At 41.7% G+C, this 16,717-nt stretch overlaps 2 protein-coding genes across 7 annotated transcripts in view; both read left to right on the forward strand.

Moving 5' to 3' along the window:
* Positions 1-16,717, forward strand: part of LOC142505596 (uncharacterized) — a 130,678-nt gene that overhangs the window by 4,572 nt on the left and 109,389 nt on the right. For 5 of the 6 annotated variants that reach the window (XM_075618650.1, XM_075618651.1, XM_075618648.1 and 2 more), the window contains one exon: positions 8,842-15,334. Coding sequence is in view for 4 of the 6 variants with exons in the window: in XM_075618648.1 (XP_075474763.1) it covers positions 9,830-11,467 (1,638 nt within the window). In the remaining 2 variants the exon portion in view is untranslated. Of the gene's footprint in view, positions 1-8,841; positions 15,340-16,717 lie in introns of all 6 variants that reach the window. The other variant, XM_075618647.1, reaches the window with a different exon arrangement.
* On the forward strand, positions 11,488-12,681 carry LOC142505056 (uncharacterized). Its single transcript, XM_075617879.1, has one exon. It carries the CDS (start codon positions 11,488-11,490, stop codon positions 12,679-12,681), a length of 1,194 nt encoding a protein of 397 aa, XP_075473994.1.

The following is a 16,717-nucleotide window of genomic DNA, read 5'->3' on the forward strand; positions in this document are numbered from 1 at the left end:
TTCGTTTCGAAAGAAAACGAACGAAACGACGACGACGCGGCACGGAGGAGGTGGAGCGCTTCTCTTGTTTACCTTTCTTGCTCTCGATTTTTCTTCCCTTGCTTCCTACTGAATTCCCACGGTTTTCCTCTCTCAAAACACTCTGAATTTCGTGACTAAGGGAGGGGGAATGATGGTTAGGAGGGTGAGGGAAGTGGGTGCAAGATATAAGGAAAGAATCAAGACCAAGTCTTCTCATTTTTGAATTTTGAATTATGGTTTGATATCAAATGAGTTGGTGGATGCTTCTAGGAGGTAGTGGCCGATTTTTCTTATTTTCTAGTCTAGGATATGTCCATTTATTTAATTAAATTGTGCTCTCAAAAATTCTAGAATTATCCTACTAATTACATGCAAAGAATTGGTCAAAGTTGATGAGTTGGAATGAATTGCTTAATAAATCCAAGGGGCCGAAATCATGCTAATAAAATGAGTGGGAAGTGTTGGTTATCTAGTCAACTAATAATCCTTGAAAGCCTTACTAATCCTTTAAATAATTTTGTGAGCTAACCCCTTAATTTAATAACTTAAATGAGCTCATTTCTTAATCACCTCAAATAATTAAATTAAATCCTCAAACCTCCCTTACTAACTTAAATTAACTTACTTGCTAGCTAACTTAACTTCTGGAATTATTTCTCGAATCTTAAATTCTACCTCAAAACTCCAACTCCGGTCCGGCCTCACTGAAATAACTGAAATGCTAAAAATCGAACTACTGAACTGAAATAATAAATAATTAACTTCAAACAAATGCATTTAAAATAATTATGCAATGAAGTCAATTAAATTTAAAAATCTAGAATTATGTATGGCTTATACGTCTACTGATTTACGGGTGCTACATTCCTCCCCCCCTTAAAATAAATTTCGTCCTCGAAATTAGAACTCACCGAATAACTCTGGGTATCGACTTCTCATCTCCTGCTCAGACTCCCACGTAGCTTCCTCCTCTGAATGGTTGAGCCATTTGACTTTGACTCGCTTAACGAGCTTGTTCCGAAGTTTCTTCTCCTGTCTGTCTAGGATCTGCACGGGTCTCTCCTCATAAGATAAGTTCGGAGTAAGCTGCAACGGCTCGAAATTCAGCACATGCGAAGGATTTGCCATATACTTCCTCAGCATGGAGACGTGAAAGACATTGTGTACTCCGGCCAGATTCGGCGGAAGAGCCACACGATAAGCAAGCGTCCCAACTCTGTCAAGGATCTCAAACGGTCCAATGAATCTCGGACTGAGCTTCCCTTTCTTGCCAAATCTCATGACACCCTTCATAGGTGCCACTTTCACGAAGACATGATCGCCCACTGCAAACTCTAAGTCTCTCCTCCGCTGATCGGCATAACTCTTCTGTCGGCTCTGAGCAGTCCTCATCCTATCACGGATCTTGACTACTACATCTGCTGCCTGCTGAACAATCTCTGGACCCAACTCTGCTCTCTCTCCTACTTCATCCCAATGAACAAGAGATCTACACTTGCGGCCATACAGTGCTTCATACGGAGCCATACCTATAGACGACTGGAAACTGTTGTTATAGGTGAACTCTACCAATGGTAAGTTCGACTCCCAACTCCCAGAGAAATCAATGACGCAAGCACGGAGAAGATCCTCTAAGATCTGAATAACTCGCTCCGACTGTCCATCTGTCTGCGGATGGAAAGCTGTGCTAAACAGCAACTTCGTACCCATAGTCGAATGCAAACTCTTCCAAAACGAGGAAGTGAATCTGGGATCTCTGTCGGATACGATAGAAACTGGAATACCATGGAGTCGGACTATCTCTCGGATATACAGCTCTGCATACTGAACCATGGTGAAAGTCGTCTTAATAGGCAAGAAGTGCGCTGATTTGGTAAGACGATCTACAATCACCCAGATAGCATTCGATCCTCTGGCTGACCTCGGCAATCCGGTCACAAAGTCCATGGTAATGTTCTCCCACTTCCACTCGGGAATAGGAAGAGGCTTGAGCAAACCTGCTGGTCTCTGATGCTCGGCCTTCACTAACTGGCAAGTCAGGCACTCGGATACAAAACGCCTGATGTCCTTTTTCATTCCTGGCCACCAATACAATAGCTGCAGATCTTTGTACATCTTCGTACTCCCAGGGTGAGTGGAGTACGGGGACGTATGGGCCTCTGATAAGATGTCTGCTCGGATAGAATCACTGCTAGGAACCCATATCCTATCTCGGTATCTCACAATACCGTCGCTGACTGAATACAAAACACTGCCCTTGGCTTCATCTCTCTTCTTCCACTGTGCCAACTGCTCATCTGCGGTCTGACCGCTGCGAATACGGTCAATAAGAGAGGACTGGATAGTCAAGGTAGATAAACGAGGAACTCTACCTCGAGGATAAGTCTCAAGATCAAACTTCTGCATCTCAATCTGAAGAGGTTTCTGAATCGTCAAATGAGCCATCACTGCGACTTTCCTGCTCAAAGCATCCGCAACTACATTAGCTTTACCCGGGTGGTAGCTAATGTCACAATCGTAGTCTTTCACAAGCTCCAACCAACACCTCTGACGCATGTTCAGCTCCTTCTGCGTAAAAAAATACTTGAGGCTCTTATGGTCGGTAAAGATCTGGCACTTCTCTCCATACAGATAGTGCCTCCAAATCTTCAAAGCAAAAACTACGGCCGCTAACTCCAGATCATGGGTAGGGTAATTCTTCTCATGGATTTTCAGCTGTCGAGAAGCATACGCTATCACTCTCCCATGCTGCATCAAAACTGCACCTAAACCAAGCTTCGAAGCATCGGTATAAAGGACAAACTCGCCGGATCCTGACGGTACAGCCAAAACGGGTGCTGAGATAAGAGCTTGCTTCAAAGTATCAAAGCTCTTCTGACACTCCTCGCTCCACACAAACTTCACATTTTTCTTGGTCAGTGCTGTGAGTGGAACGGCAATGGATGAGAATCCCTGAATGAACTTCCTGTAATATCCTGCTAGCCCAAGAAAACTGCGGATCTCGGATGCATTCTGAGGCACAACCCAATCTCTGACTGCTGCAACTTTCGCCGGGTCTACCTCAATGCCACTGCTAGAAACAATGTGGCCCAAGAACGCCACCTTCTCTAACCAGAATTCGCACTTACTGAACTTTGCGAATAGTTTATGTTTCTGCAATGTCTGCAACACTGTGGTCAGATGCCTGCTGTGCTCCTCCCGACTCTTGGAGTAGACGAGAATGTCATCTATGAACACTATCACAAACTGGTCGAGGTACGGCTGAAATACGCGATTTATTAGATCCATGAAGATCGCTGGCGCATTCGTCAGATCGAACGGCATCACTAGGAACTCGTAGTGGCCATAACGAGTCCTGAAAGCTGTCTTCGAGACATCAGCATCTCTCACCCTCAACTGGTGATAACCGGAACGCAGATCTATCTTGGAGAAAATCGAAGCTCCCTGCAACTGGTCAAACAGATCCTCAATCCTCGGCAGTGGGTACTTATTCTTCACTGTAACCCTGTTCAACTCCGGTAGTCGATGCAAAGCCTCATCGAGCCATCCTTCTTTTTCACGAATAAGACTGGCGCGCCCCATGGAGAAAAGCTCGGGCGAATGAACTCCTTGTCGAGAAGTTCCTGAATCTGCTTCTTAAGCTCTGCCATCTCTGTCGGTGCTAGTCGGTACGGCGCTTTGGATATCGGAGCCGTACCTGGCATAAGCTCAATGGAAAACTCCACCTCTCTCTCGGGTGGCATACCAGAGACGTCTTCGGGAAAAACGTCTAAGAAATCTCTGACAATCGGAACATCTGAGGCTGACTGGCTGGGTTCCTCGGGGACAGATAAAAAGGTCGCTAGAAATGCCCGACACCCTCTATGCATGAGCTTCCTAGCCTGAACATAAGGAATAATGCGCGGTAAAGAAAAGTACCTGTCCGGCTCAAATAAGAACTGCTTCATTCCAGGCGGTCGGACAAGAACGGATCTCCGATGGAAGTCTATCAACACTCTGTTCCTCAATAGCCAGTCCATCCCTAGGATGATGTCAAATTCCGGCATCGGTAGCACAATCAGATCCGCATAAACAAGATTACCGTGCAGCTCAAGGTCTATATCTCGGATAACATTGGTGGCTGCCATCTCCTCGCCTGACGGCAACACTACTGAAAAGGCTGTATCTAGCCCAATGGTCTGGATCTTGAGAAAGTTTGCAAAGACCTCCGAAATAAATGAGTGAGTGGCCCCTGAATATATCAAGGCCTTGGTAGCGGAACCAGATATAAAAATTCTCCCTGAAAGAGCGGAGCTCTAAGTTGAATCCCACTACAAGATCTAAACTTATAGACATGCAAAGGTCAAGGTTCCTCTAGCTTAATTCCTCTGAAATAAATCTGAGTAGAGGATGCAATCCTATAACAGTTCTAAGTTCAAAAATCTAAATCCCGATTCCCAAAATGCTGAAATTCGAAGAATAACTTAAAGTTTAAAGGTACCTGTCAACAACATAGTCTCCGGGTTGGTTTCCGCGGCATGGAGAGCAAAAACCCTGCCTTGGGTAGGCAGACTCCTCTGAGGGCACTGCAGCAATATGTGGTCTGGACTGCCACACTTAAAACACTTTCCTGAGCCAGCCATACATGCTCCAGGATGGCGACGTGAGCACCTGGGACAAACTGGGTGCTCCTGAGTCCTCGGGGCTGGGCGTCCCCGCTGCTGCTGCTGCTGCTGCTGCTGGCCTCGGTTCCTGGGCGGTCCATGAAAAGGCCTCTTATTCTGCTGCTGATGCTGATGAGGAGGAGGGCGGTGCGGTGCCTGGACTGGGCGCTTGCCCTGGCGATCCCTCTCGATATCCCGCAGATCCTGCTCTGCGGCTAAGGCCTTGGAAACGGCAATTTCATAAGTAGCAGGGTCAGATACCCTAACATCCCGGCGCAAGATCGGCCGTAAGCCCACCAGGAAGTGCATCAGCTTGGCTCTGGCATCATTCGCTATCAGGGGCACAAAGTGACAGCCCCTCTCGAACTTACGGATAAACTCCGTAACCGACATATCCCCCTGTCTCAGACTCATGAACTCGGTGGTCAGCCTGGTGCGAACCTCCTCAGCAAAATACTTGGAGTAGAAAACCTCCGTAAAGCGGGTCCAAGAAAATGTAGCCAATGTCAGGGCTACCGAAGCTCATTCCCACCATAAGCGGGCGTCTCCAGTGAACAAGTAGGTGGCACATCGGACTCGGTCTGCGTCCCCCAGCTCCATGAACTCGAAGATAACCTCGAGGGATTTGATCCATCCCTCGGCAACCATGGGGTCAGATGTCCCAGAGAATTCCTTCGGGCGCATCTTCATGAATCGCTCATACACTGCCTCGGGCCCTGTCGGCCTGGCTGCGGCTGCGGCTACGGCTGCGGCATTGCCCCCCGCAAATTGTGCGAAGAACTGTGCCATCCCAGCTAACATCTGGGCACTCATGTCCGGTGGGGGCGGTGGAGGAGGTGGTAGGTCTCCCTCCCGTCTATGCTCCTCTCTGTCCTCTCGGCGAGGCTCCTCCTCTCTGTTGCGCTCTAAAATGCGTCTAGGGGGCATACTGTTCCAACATAACCCATACGTAACTAACATGCATAATTCCATAATTTATTTTAAATGAACACTGAAATACTGAAAATCTGGAAGCATGCTGACAAAATAATTCATGCTTTAACTGAAATACTGAACAAAATGCTGAACTGAAAAACTTACAGACCAAAGGCGTGGCTTCGTGAGCTTCTCGCGGTCAGTAGTAGTGAAACCCTATACAGAACCACCGCTCTGATACCAACTGTGAAGGGCCTAAAACTCCTTTCTTGAAAATTTGCGGAAAATTAAAAATTTTCTTTTAAAAAGAACTTAAATGGCCTCATTCATAAAATCACTGGGGAATCAAGTTCAATGTTTAAAATAATAGCAGCGGAAGAAAATAAAGTTTGCCAAAAATCACAATTTAAAAATATCCAACAACTGATAAAAATTGTTTGCGGAATAATATAACAACTGCTGCACTGAGGTCCTCGGGTGCCACTACTGCCGACCTAAGCTGGCTCACTGGTCCCCGCCCTCGGCCCTGGCCTCATCAGTACCTACAACAATCAAGTCTAGTGAGCCTAAAGACTCAGCATGCATATATCACAGGTAACGAGTAAAAATCTGAATTAAAAATATGCATGAGTTAACATATCCTGTCCTGAGGCATACTGAAAATAATCTGTACTGAGCAATTATAATACGTGCATAACTGAACTGGAAATTACTGTAAAAATATTTGCTCCTTGGAGCCTGTACTGAAATATCTGGTAAAATTTTCTGTTGAGATTATGTTTTACGCCTGTGGCCACTGCACTAAGCTGAACTGATCGGTAACTGGCTACCGGGGAGGCTGAAACTGAACTGAGCTGGCCGGTCACTGGCGACCGGGTGGTACCATACTGAACTGATCGGTCACTGGCGACCGTATAAAATAACACTCCCACATAGTGAATGAACCACAAGCCATATCGCATAAATCTCAAAAATAATCATTTTCTATTTAATGCACGTAAAATAATTAACTGGCATAATGAAAATGTCCCGTAATTTTACCAACTGGATTGGATTGGATCGTCCCCAGGCTCGCTGCAACTTAACTGTGCCATGAAAAAAACATGCAAATGCTAAAACTTGACCAACTATGCAATTTACGTTCAAAAGATGCGACTATGACGCCTAATGACTTCGCATTTAATCATGACTCCGAGCCAACCTGAACCGACACCGAACCGATGTATAGTCATGATTAAAATACGCTGAAAAATCATAAAATAATGCTCCTAAAATGATAGGGTCGAAATCTAGGTGGAATGGAGGCCAAAACACGAAACGCTCTTTCGAGAGTCAATTTGGCACATTGCACCGTAAATTCTCGTACGACCTCGAAAATGATCCGAATGACGAACGGTCAAAAACATGACCTTCCCAACTCAATGAGGCACTGTCCAGTCCAAGGCCATGGGCTAAAAGCCAACCAAGAACTCAAACGAGCCTTCTAAACGACACAGCAACTTGCTGTAATTTCCAGCAGCTGCGCAACTACAAGACTTGCGTTGGTTTCGAGACTATCGACCATTAGGGGCGTGAACCACTGACCAGAGACTCTTACCAACATCCCAAGGAATGATTTGAACCATGGCTAAGGGCCCTAGGCCAGCCACAATCCGCATCATACCAAAACTCAACCGAAGGGTCCAACCGAGAGCAACGTGCATGCGTGTGTAGTGTTTATACTATGATCGATGTCTCGTGTCGTTCCAATGGCCATTTGATTGACCATGGCACGATCTAGACATCTAGGAGCATGATATGAACCGTGGCTAAGGGCCATAGGCCAACCAAGATCCATACCAAGCAACCAAAAGAAACGAACCAAAAGCTGAACAAATGAAGAAGCCGAAGGGGTATAGGGGCTGTTGTGACGTTTTGATTAAAAACCGATGAACCATGGACCAAGCCACCAAAAGGGCAACTTAGTCACGTCTTAGACATGCTAGGGAAGTGATCCAACCATGGCTATAGGCCCTTGGGGCAGCCAAGATCAGATCCTTCCTCCATGACAACAAACTGAATTTTTCGAACAACATTTCTGCACCTATGGAGACTTGCTGTCATTCTGAATTTCCAGCAAGCATGGGGCTGGTTTGAATGGACCAACATGGTCCTAATGCATCCTACTACATGTATATAAGCCGCCTTGAGAGCCTGGAGTCGATCCAATACCTGAAACTCACAAACCAAAAGAAATCGTGAAGCTTGCCAAGGAAATCGAAAATTCTGCATGTGTGGTTTCAAAATGTTTTGACTTGGATCTCGATTTTTACTTGAATAAACATGATCATGTACTGAAAAATAAATGATAATATGACTTGATTGAGGTTTGAAAGAAATCTAGACATGCCTGGTTTCGTTTCGAAAGAAAACGAACGAAACGACGACGACGCGGCACGGAGGAGGTGGAGCGCTTCTCTTGTTTACCTTTCTTGCTCTCGATTTTTCTTCCCTTGCTTCCTACTGAATTCCCACGGTTTTCCTCTCTCAAAAACACTCTGAATTTCGTGACTAAGGGAGGGGGAATGATGGTTAGGAGGGTGAGGGAAGTGGGTGCAAGATATAAGGAAAGAATCAAGACCAAGTCTTCTCATTTTTGAATTTTGAATTATGGTTTGATATCAAATGAGTTGGTGGATGCTTCTAGGAGGTAGTGGCCGATTTTTCTTATTTTCTAGTCTAGGATATGTCCATTTATTTAATTAAATTGTGCTCTCAAAAATCCTAGAATTATCCTACTAATTACATGCAAAGAATTGGTCAAAGTTGATGAGTTGGAATGAATTGCTTAATAAATCCAAGGGGCCGAAATCATGCTAATAAAATGAGTGGGAAGTGTTGGTTATCTAGTCAACTAATAATCCTTGAAAGCCTTACTAATCCTTTAAATAATTTTGTGAGCTAACCCCTTAATTTAATAACTTAAATGAGCTCATTTCTTAATCACCTCAAATAATTAAATTAAATCCTCAAACCTCCCTTACTAACTTAAATGAACTTACTTGCTAGCTAACTTAACTTCTGGAATTATTTCTCGAATCTTAAATTCTACCTCAAAACTCCAACTCCGGTCCGGCCTCACTGAAATAACTGAACTGAAATAATAAATAATTAACTTCAAACAAATGAATTTAAAATAATTATGCAATGAAGTCAATTAAATTTAAAAATCTAGAATTATGTATGGCTTATACGTCTACTGATTTACGGGTGCTACAGAAAGCGTAAAGTTTCAATGGTCCATATGTAAAGACAAATGCTCTACTACATGCTCACTTATCTAGGCAAATGATAGTTGGAAGTATGGCTGCAGACAAGCAAGAGGTGCTTATTTATGCTTGTAGGCTACTTCAAGCCATGGTTGATGTTATTTCCACCAATGGATGACCATGGAAGCAAGTCAGATGGTAATGCAGGGAATGTGGGACAGTGATTCCATGCTCCTCCAACTTCCCCATTTCACGAAGAATTTAGCAAAGAGGTGCCAGGAAAATCCTGGGAAGAGCATAGAGACCGTCTTTGATCTGGTGGAAATGGAGGATGAGGAAAGGCGAGAACTCCTGCAGATGTCAGACTAACAGTTGATGGATATTGCAAAGTTTTGTAACCGTTTTCCAAAAATTGATTTGACCTATGAGGTGCTGAATAGTGATAATGTGGGAGCTGGAGAAGAAATTAATGTTGATGTATGTCTTGAGAGAGATCTTATAGGACAGACAGAGGTTGGACCTGTCGATGCCCCTAGATATTCTGAAGCAAAAGAAAAAGGATGGTGGCTAGTTGTTGGAGACACCGAAACGAATCAGCTGCTTGCTATTAAAAGGAGATTATAAAAGAGTTAATCTCCAAAGGAAGTCCAGGGTCAAACTAGATTTTGCTGCTCCTGCCCTAATTTCAATAGATTCAGAGGCAGAGAAGCAGTGGTTTCTATGCAGAGAATTGTGAACGGTCGAGGAAGTTATTTAGAAATATCCAAGCTAGTTTGGAGGGGCAAGACACAGCGCATCATCATACCAAGTGGAAGATTCAACGGGGGATGGAAATGGATGGCAAACAACTTGTCCAAATTTAGGATAAACAGAAGGGATGATGTATTGAATTCTAGAGTTATTCAAAAGACAATGGAACAACCACAGAAGCGGGGAAATGTTTGGATGAATGTTAGCGACAAGGGACATTCAGAAATGACATAATCGGAACAATTACCAGATATGATGTCTAAGGATTGGAGTAAGGCTATTATCATTACAAGGGATTGTGTCAACACATCGTGGGAGTTGGTGAGTAAAACTCTCGGAAAGGCAGTCCAGAGAAAGATTGAAGTATTTCCATTTCAAGCCAACAAAGCAGTTTGGTGGCCACATAACGAAGAGGATGCATTATTCTATTTGCGATTGAAGAAGTGCTATCTGGAAAATAAAGTCACCTTATCGTTTCAAAGATGGAGTCATAACAGCAACAGTGAAGAGGAAGTGTTCGAGTGTTGTCACAGTTGGATCCGTCTATTAGGGATACCTTGGGATCTATGGTCCAAAGATCTTTTCAAAAGTATTGGTGATCAATGCGGAGGTTTGTTAAACATCAGCCAAGATACTGTCCTACTAAGAGACTTATCAGCAGCAAAAATAAAAGTAGTGGGAGTCGAAGGAGGGTTCATCAACAGAAACCTTCAGATCACAACTAAAAGAGGACCCTTGATAATTCGCATTATTGTGGATTCAGTCAAAATATCAGAGTATGACATGTATGAAAAAAGATCTTACGCACAAGTGGTGATTAATGGAGCTACAGTCGTGACAGGCTGGGGTAACAAGAAAGGATTCAAAGAAAACGTTTCAAATGCAGAAAACATGAAAGACATCCAAATAAGGCAGGAGGACAACATCACATCTCATTCAGTAGAAAACCAAGAAGGAATGGTTTCGCACGACCAGAATTGTGAGCCACCGAACATGTGCAAATTTAAAGAAACCAATGGTTTTATGATCGCCGAGAAGGATGAAAATCCTGGAGAACGGAGCTGTGTATCAGAACCATGGCAACGTGGGAAGAATATCAAGATTCTCAAAAAGTTAAAGCCGAAAGATGAGAATGAATTTCAAAAGGGGAAGATTGAATCTACAAACATTCTTGATACACAAAACAATGGACATCAAGACTTAGAAGAGGAATATTGCCCTGTTGAAAGGAAATTTGAGCATGTATATCGCAGGAAACAAGTAAAGTCACATCAAGAATCATATCACTTGCAAAAGAAAGAAACTTCAAAGATATCAATCATTGAGATCGACAAAGATACAAGTCACGGGGAGGATGGAATATGGGAGGAACAACTATATCATGGAGCGAGGGATGATACTTCAGATGATGGCGGAGCTTTCAGCGATGCCGACAGTCATATCTCTAATCACTCGGATAAGTCAACAAGAAAATCTGTGGATTTTGATGATTTGGGCGAATTTTTTGAAGAGTCTCCGAGCAAGGTATGCAATTTACCCAACAATTCTAATTCTCATCACTCTCCTTTCCATTCCCTTTCTGTCTCAGTTTCCTTCTTCGGGTCGGGGAGAGGGGTAGAGGTTATGGGTGAGCGGGAAATTGACTCGTTGGGTAAAAAGGTGGGTATAACGGGAAACAACTTCACAGGGCATCACGAGGGGATGGTTGAAGGTGAGAAAATTGATGGTCTGGGAAAGCAGGAATCCAACTATACCGATAAGAATGAGTGCTTAAGGTTAATGGGTGTAGAAAAAGTGGAATTTAAAGACTTAGAAGAGTGTGGAATGATGACGAAGAGTGAAGTAGTCAGATGTTGTAAGAATAAGAGGGAGGCAGAAGTGAATCAATGAAAGTTGTTTCATGGAATATCATGGGGAGTGGATCAGCCACACGAAGGGGATTGATACGAGCCGTAATCGCCAAAGAAAAACCAGATTTAATAATTCTGCAGGAAACAAAAAAAGAAGTGGTGGACAGGAGATTAATTTCAATTCTATGGAAGTCGAGATTTGTGGAATGGGTAACCTTACCTGCAGTGGGTAGATTAGGGGGGATTCTCATTATGTGGGATCCAAGAGTTATTATGGTCAAGGATAATTTGATCGGGGATTTCTCTGTTTCGATTCACATTCAAAAAGATGCACAACACGACTGGTGGTTTACAGCTGTTTACGGGCCATGTCAACCAAGTTTAAGAAATAATTTTTGGGATGAGCTTGCAGGGCTGAGGGTAATATGCGGAGATAGATGGTGCTTGGGGGGAGATTTCAATGTAGTAAGGTCAATTCAAGAGAAAATTAATAGCTGCTCAATGACATCGAGTATGCACTGTTTTGATAGCTTGATACAGGAACTTCAGTTATGTGATCCACCTTTAATGAATGGAAAATTCACTTGGTCGAATCTCAGGTCTTCACCCATTTGTTGCCGATTAGATAGATTCATGTTCACGGTGGGATGGACCGAAATTTACCCATTCTACAGACAATCAATCTTACCGAGAATCACTTCGGATCATTTCCCTCTGGTTCTTGATTTGGCAAAAACTAAGTGGGGCCCTACACCTTTTAGATTTGAGAACGTGTGGTTAAGGGACAAAAGCTTCAAAATTTTGACACAATCGTGGTGGAACAATTCGAATACACAAGGATGGGCGGGATATAGACTCATGATGAAACTAAAGTCTGTTAAGGGTGACATCAAAAAGTGGAACAAAGAGGTATATGGAATGCTGGAAATGAAATCAGCAGACTTATCAAACAAAATCAGCAGAATTGACAAATTGGAGGGTGAGGGGAGGGCTTCAGAAGGATTAGTGACCGAGAGAAAAGAAGCGAAATTGATGTTCGAAGAGTTGACAAGTAGGAAGAATCAAATAAATTATCAAAAAAGCAAGATAAAATGGTTCAAAGAAGGGGATCAAAATACAAAATTCTTTCACTCCCTTCTTAACCAACGTAAGAGTAAGTCAACCATTGAAAGACTCGAAAGAAATGATGGTTCCGTTACAACATGTGATGATGAGATTGTTTCAATAATCTCAAAATTCTACAAGGGACTGTAGAGTAAGCCGGATGCGAGATGTTGGGGTATTGAAGGCGTGGAATGGTGTCCAATAGAAGCGGAGATGAGTCGACAGCTGGAAAATAAATTTACCGAAGACGAGGTGAAGGTAGCAGTCTTCAAGTGCGATGGAAACAAGAGCCCGGGAGCTGATGGATTTACTTTGGCTTTTTTCCAAGAATGTTGGGAAATTGTCAAATCAGATCTTATGTTGGTTTTTGATGAGTTTTTTCAGAGTGGCATCATAAACGGAATAACCAACGAGACTTATATATGCTTGATTAGAAAGAAAGTCGACTCGTACAAAGTGAAGGATTTTAGACCGATCAGTCTAATAACAAGCTTATATAAGATAATTTCGAAAGTCTTAACAGAGAGGATGAAAAAAGTGATGGCGGAGACAATTTCAGAATCGCAAAATGCATTTGTTGAAGGTAGACAAATTCTAGACTGTGGTCTTATAGCGAACGAGTTGCTTGAAGAGGCAAGGATTAAGAAAAAAAAAAGGATGGGTTTTGAAAGTGGATTTTGAGAAGGCTTACGATAACGTGAGTTGGGACTTTTTGGATTTCGTTTTAATGAAGAAGGGGTTTGGAAATAGATGGAGATCTTGGATGAGAGGATGCATATCGAATGTATCATTTTCAGTTATGATCAATGGAAGGCCGAGAGGAAAATTTAGGGCTTTCAAAGGTCTACGTCAAGGAGATCCATTGTCTCCGTCCCTATTCAATTTGGTCGTCGATGTGTTGGGAAGATTGATAGACAAAGCTAAGGAATCGAACCTAATAAAGGGGATAGAGGTCGGCAGAGAAAAGATCCAGATATCTCACATCCAGTTTGCGGACGACACACTATTTTTCTCACAGGATGATGATCACATAATATTCATGGTACAAGTGGTGAGTTCTTTTTGTGATATGTCGGGTTTGAAAATCAATTGGGAAAAGAGTGCGTTGTTGGGAATAAACCGTGAACATGTAGAAGTTGATAGGTTAGCTAGACAATTGGGATGTGGTAAAGAGACATGACCTATTACATACTTGGGTGTACCTTTGGGAGGCAACCCATTGCAACAATCATTCTGGCAGCCGGTGGTTGCTAAAATGTCCAGAAAATTGGCTACTTGGAAGAAGGCATTTTTGTTTAGAGGGGCAAGATTGACGTTGATACTTTCGGTTTTGAATTCCATCCCGATATATTACATGTCTTTATTCAAGGTCCCAAAAAGTGTTGAGGATTCGATGGATAAGATATCAAGGAACTTTTTATGGGACGGAGCGGATGGAGACAGCCACATACATTTGGCCGCATGGGATCATGTTTGTAAAACAAAGGAAAGAGGAGGACTGTGAATTGCAAAAATCAGATTCAAAAATACAGCCTTGCTTGGGAAGTGGTGGTGGAGATTTTTCGAAGAAGGTGGGACATTGTGGAAAAAGAATATTGTTAGTAAATATGGGTTACAAGAAAATGGGTGGGATGCGGGGTTGGCAAGAAATGTTTCGTTTAGATGCCCTTGAAAGTTTATTTCCAAGATATACCCAACTTTTAAGAATAAGATTTCAGTTAAGGTGAGAGGAGGGAATAAGGTCAGATTCTGGGAAGATAATTGGTTGGAGACCTGTTCGTTCAAAGTTTGTTTCCAAGCAATATTTCAGCTATCATCTTTTCACAATTTGTCCTATTTCATATTTTGCACAAATTGATTATGACACAGACAACTATTCTTGGGATTTTCATTTTCGAAGGGGGGTGAGAGATGAGGAGATGGATGAGTTGTCAGGGCTATTAGAAGTCTTAGAATCGGTTAGATTAGTTCAGGGGGTGGACGATTTTATTCAGTAGAACGGGGATTCGTCGGGTATGTTTTCAGTTAGATCATTCTACGAGTCTTTCTTCTCATATCATTCTTATCCAAAATTCTAATTTTTCGAGGCTATTTGGAAAGTCCCTGTTCCTACCAAGATTCAGTTTTTTTCTTGGACAATCGCTTTGGGTAAGCTGCCTACCTCGGAGATGATTCAAAAAAAATGCCCCGGAATTGCTTTGTGCCCCAATTGGTGTGTTCTATGCAGGAATGATATAGAGTCTCAGGACCATCTTCTCATCCACTGTTCATTCTCGTTATCATTGTGGAATAGAGCGTTGCAAGAGATGCGGTTGGTTTGGGTGATACCTAAAACAACAAAAGAATTATTCGGTATGGATTTGGGACAAACCACGGGCAAGAGAGGAAGACTATTTTGGCAAGTCGTGGTTCATTGCATATGCTGGACGGTTTGGTTAGAAAGAAACCAAATAATCTTCGAAGGAAAAGATGCAAATATTGACAAGTGCTGGGAGAATATCAGGATTACCGTTGCCAATTGGATCGGAATTCACAAAGATTTCAAGAATGTTTCGATTTTCGATTTGATAAGACAATGGGATTATGTGTATCACTAAACTAATCAACTAATCGTGCTATTGTTTACTAGATTAGGACAGTGAACTTCTAGTCCACTGATGTAATCCTTTTTACTATATTAATAATAAAATAATGTTTCCTATCAAAAAAAAAAAATTATATATATAATTATATATATATAGCAGCAGAAGATCGATGGTATGGGAGAAATTCTTGACGAGGCCGACATCATCTCATCCAAACGGTGACGTATACTGCCAATTCCCCCCGATTTCTTCGTTTCTTCTTTACCTATGTCTGTTTTCTAATAAGTTTTGATGTTATTATGTCGCTTCACTGATATAAATAAGCTAGGATTCTTAAGATATGGATATTTCATCTTCGTTGGTATGAAGGTTGTTTTTGTTTTTTAAATGGTGTTTTATTTATTATGCGTAGTTAATATTGTTGGTATTTGCCTTTCTGAGGTGCTAATGTGACCCTTCGGATGATGGTTTTGGTGGAAACGCTTGAAATTTTTTTATTTTTTGTTTTTAAAATGGTGTTTTATTTATTTTGTTTAGTTAATATTGTTGGTATTTGCTTTTCTGAGGTGCTTCAGTGACCCGCAACATGTTGGTTTTGGTGAAATGATATGAAGTTTATGTTTTTGGATGCATGGCTTCCCGAGTATGGAGAAGAGTTATACCGTTGTTTTCCTTTTTAATAATGTTTGATTTATTTTATATGGTTATTGTTGTTCTTGGTTGGCTTTTTGATGTTGTCACGGCTCCTCTGGAATTAGTATTGATGGGAATGCTTTGAAGTTTTATGCTTGAGTTGCCTACATATGAAGGGAAAATAATAAAAACAATAAATTCATTATATAATAATAATGAAAAAAATAATAATTGATATAATTATTGTTCATCATTATTTAAATTTTTATTAATTGTTTATTTAATAATATTATTATTTCATTTCTATTTAAAAAATTTAAAAGAAAAAAAAGGGAAAAAAACGAAATTTTGACCCTGCACTAACTATTTCATACTGCAAAATAAGTATTGTTCTTAATTTATTATTATTTTTAATTAAAAAACACTAACTTATCTTTTATTTGACTATTTATTTTTGTAGAATTTATATATATATATACACACATAAATTTTCAGATTTTTGTCATGAACGGGTGCCTTTGGAATTTAATATGTTTTTATGATTATGTATAGGGTACAAAACAAGCCTAAACAAAAAAAATGTTTTAAAAATCATTTTTGGAACTTCGGGCTTTTTGTAAAAAAATGTTACAAGGTTTTGGCTCACGATTTGCGCATTCAGAATTTCCCCATTCCATGGCCAACAGCCTACCATTAGATGATTCTAGTGGCATCAGTCTCGCGGTAGCAAGTGATTCTCTGTCTATTTGCTACCATTACGAATATAGTTGATGTTTGACGAATTAGTGGGAACCCGAACTGAAAATCCGCTCGAAAAGTATGCAGTCTTCCAAATCCCAATCATTATCAATTTTCCAAGGCAAGACATCTGATCTACGTCGATGAAGAGGGCAAACTGTCTGTTTTCACCCATGGTCTTGGGTTGACACTGCGTCACTTGTCAAACAGAATGAATATAATGCCCAACT

This window comes from Primulina tabacum, chromosome 10 (genome assembly GCF_025594145.1).
Source record: "Primulina tabacum isolate GXHZ01 chromosome 10, ASM2559414v2, whole genome shotgun sequence".
In the NCBI taxonomy this organism is placed as follows: Eukaryota; Viridiplantae; Streptophyta; class Magnoliopsida; order Lamiales; family Gesneriaceae; genus Primulina; species Primulina tabacum.

What these genes read in the sequence shown, in the direction of transcription:
- LOC142505056 (XM_075617879.1), top strand. Translation starts at nt 11,488, where the DNA reads ATGGGGAGTGGATCAGCCACACGAAGGGGATTGATACGAGCCGTAATC.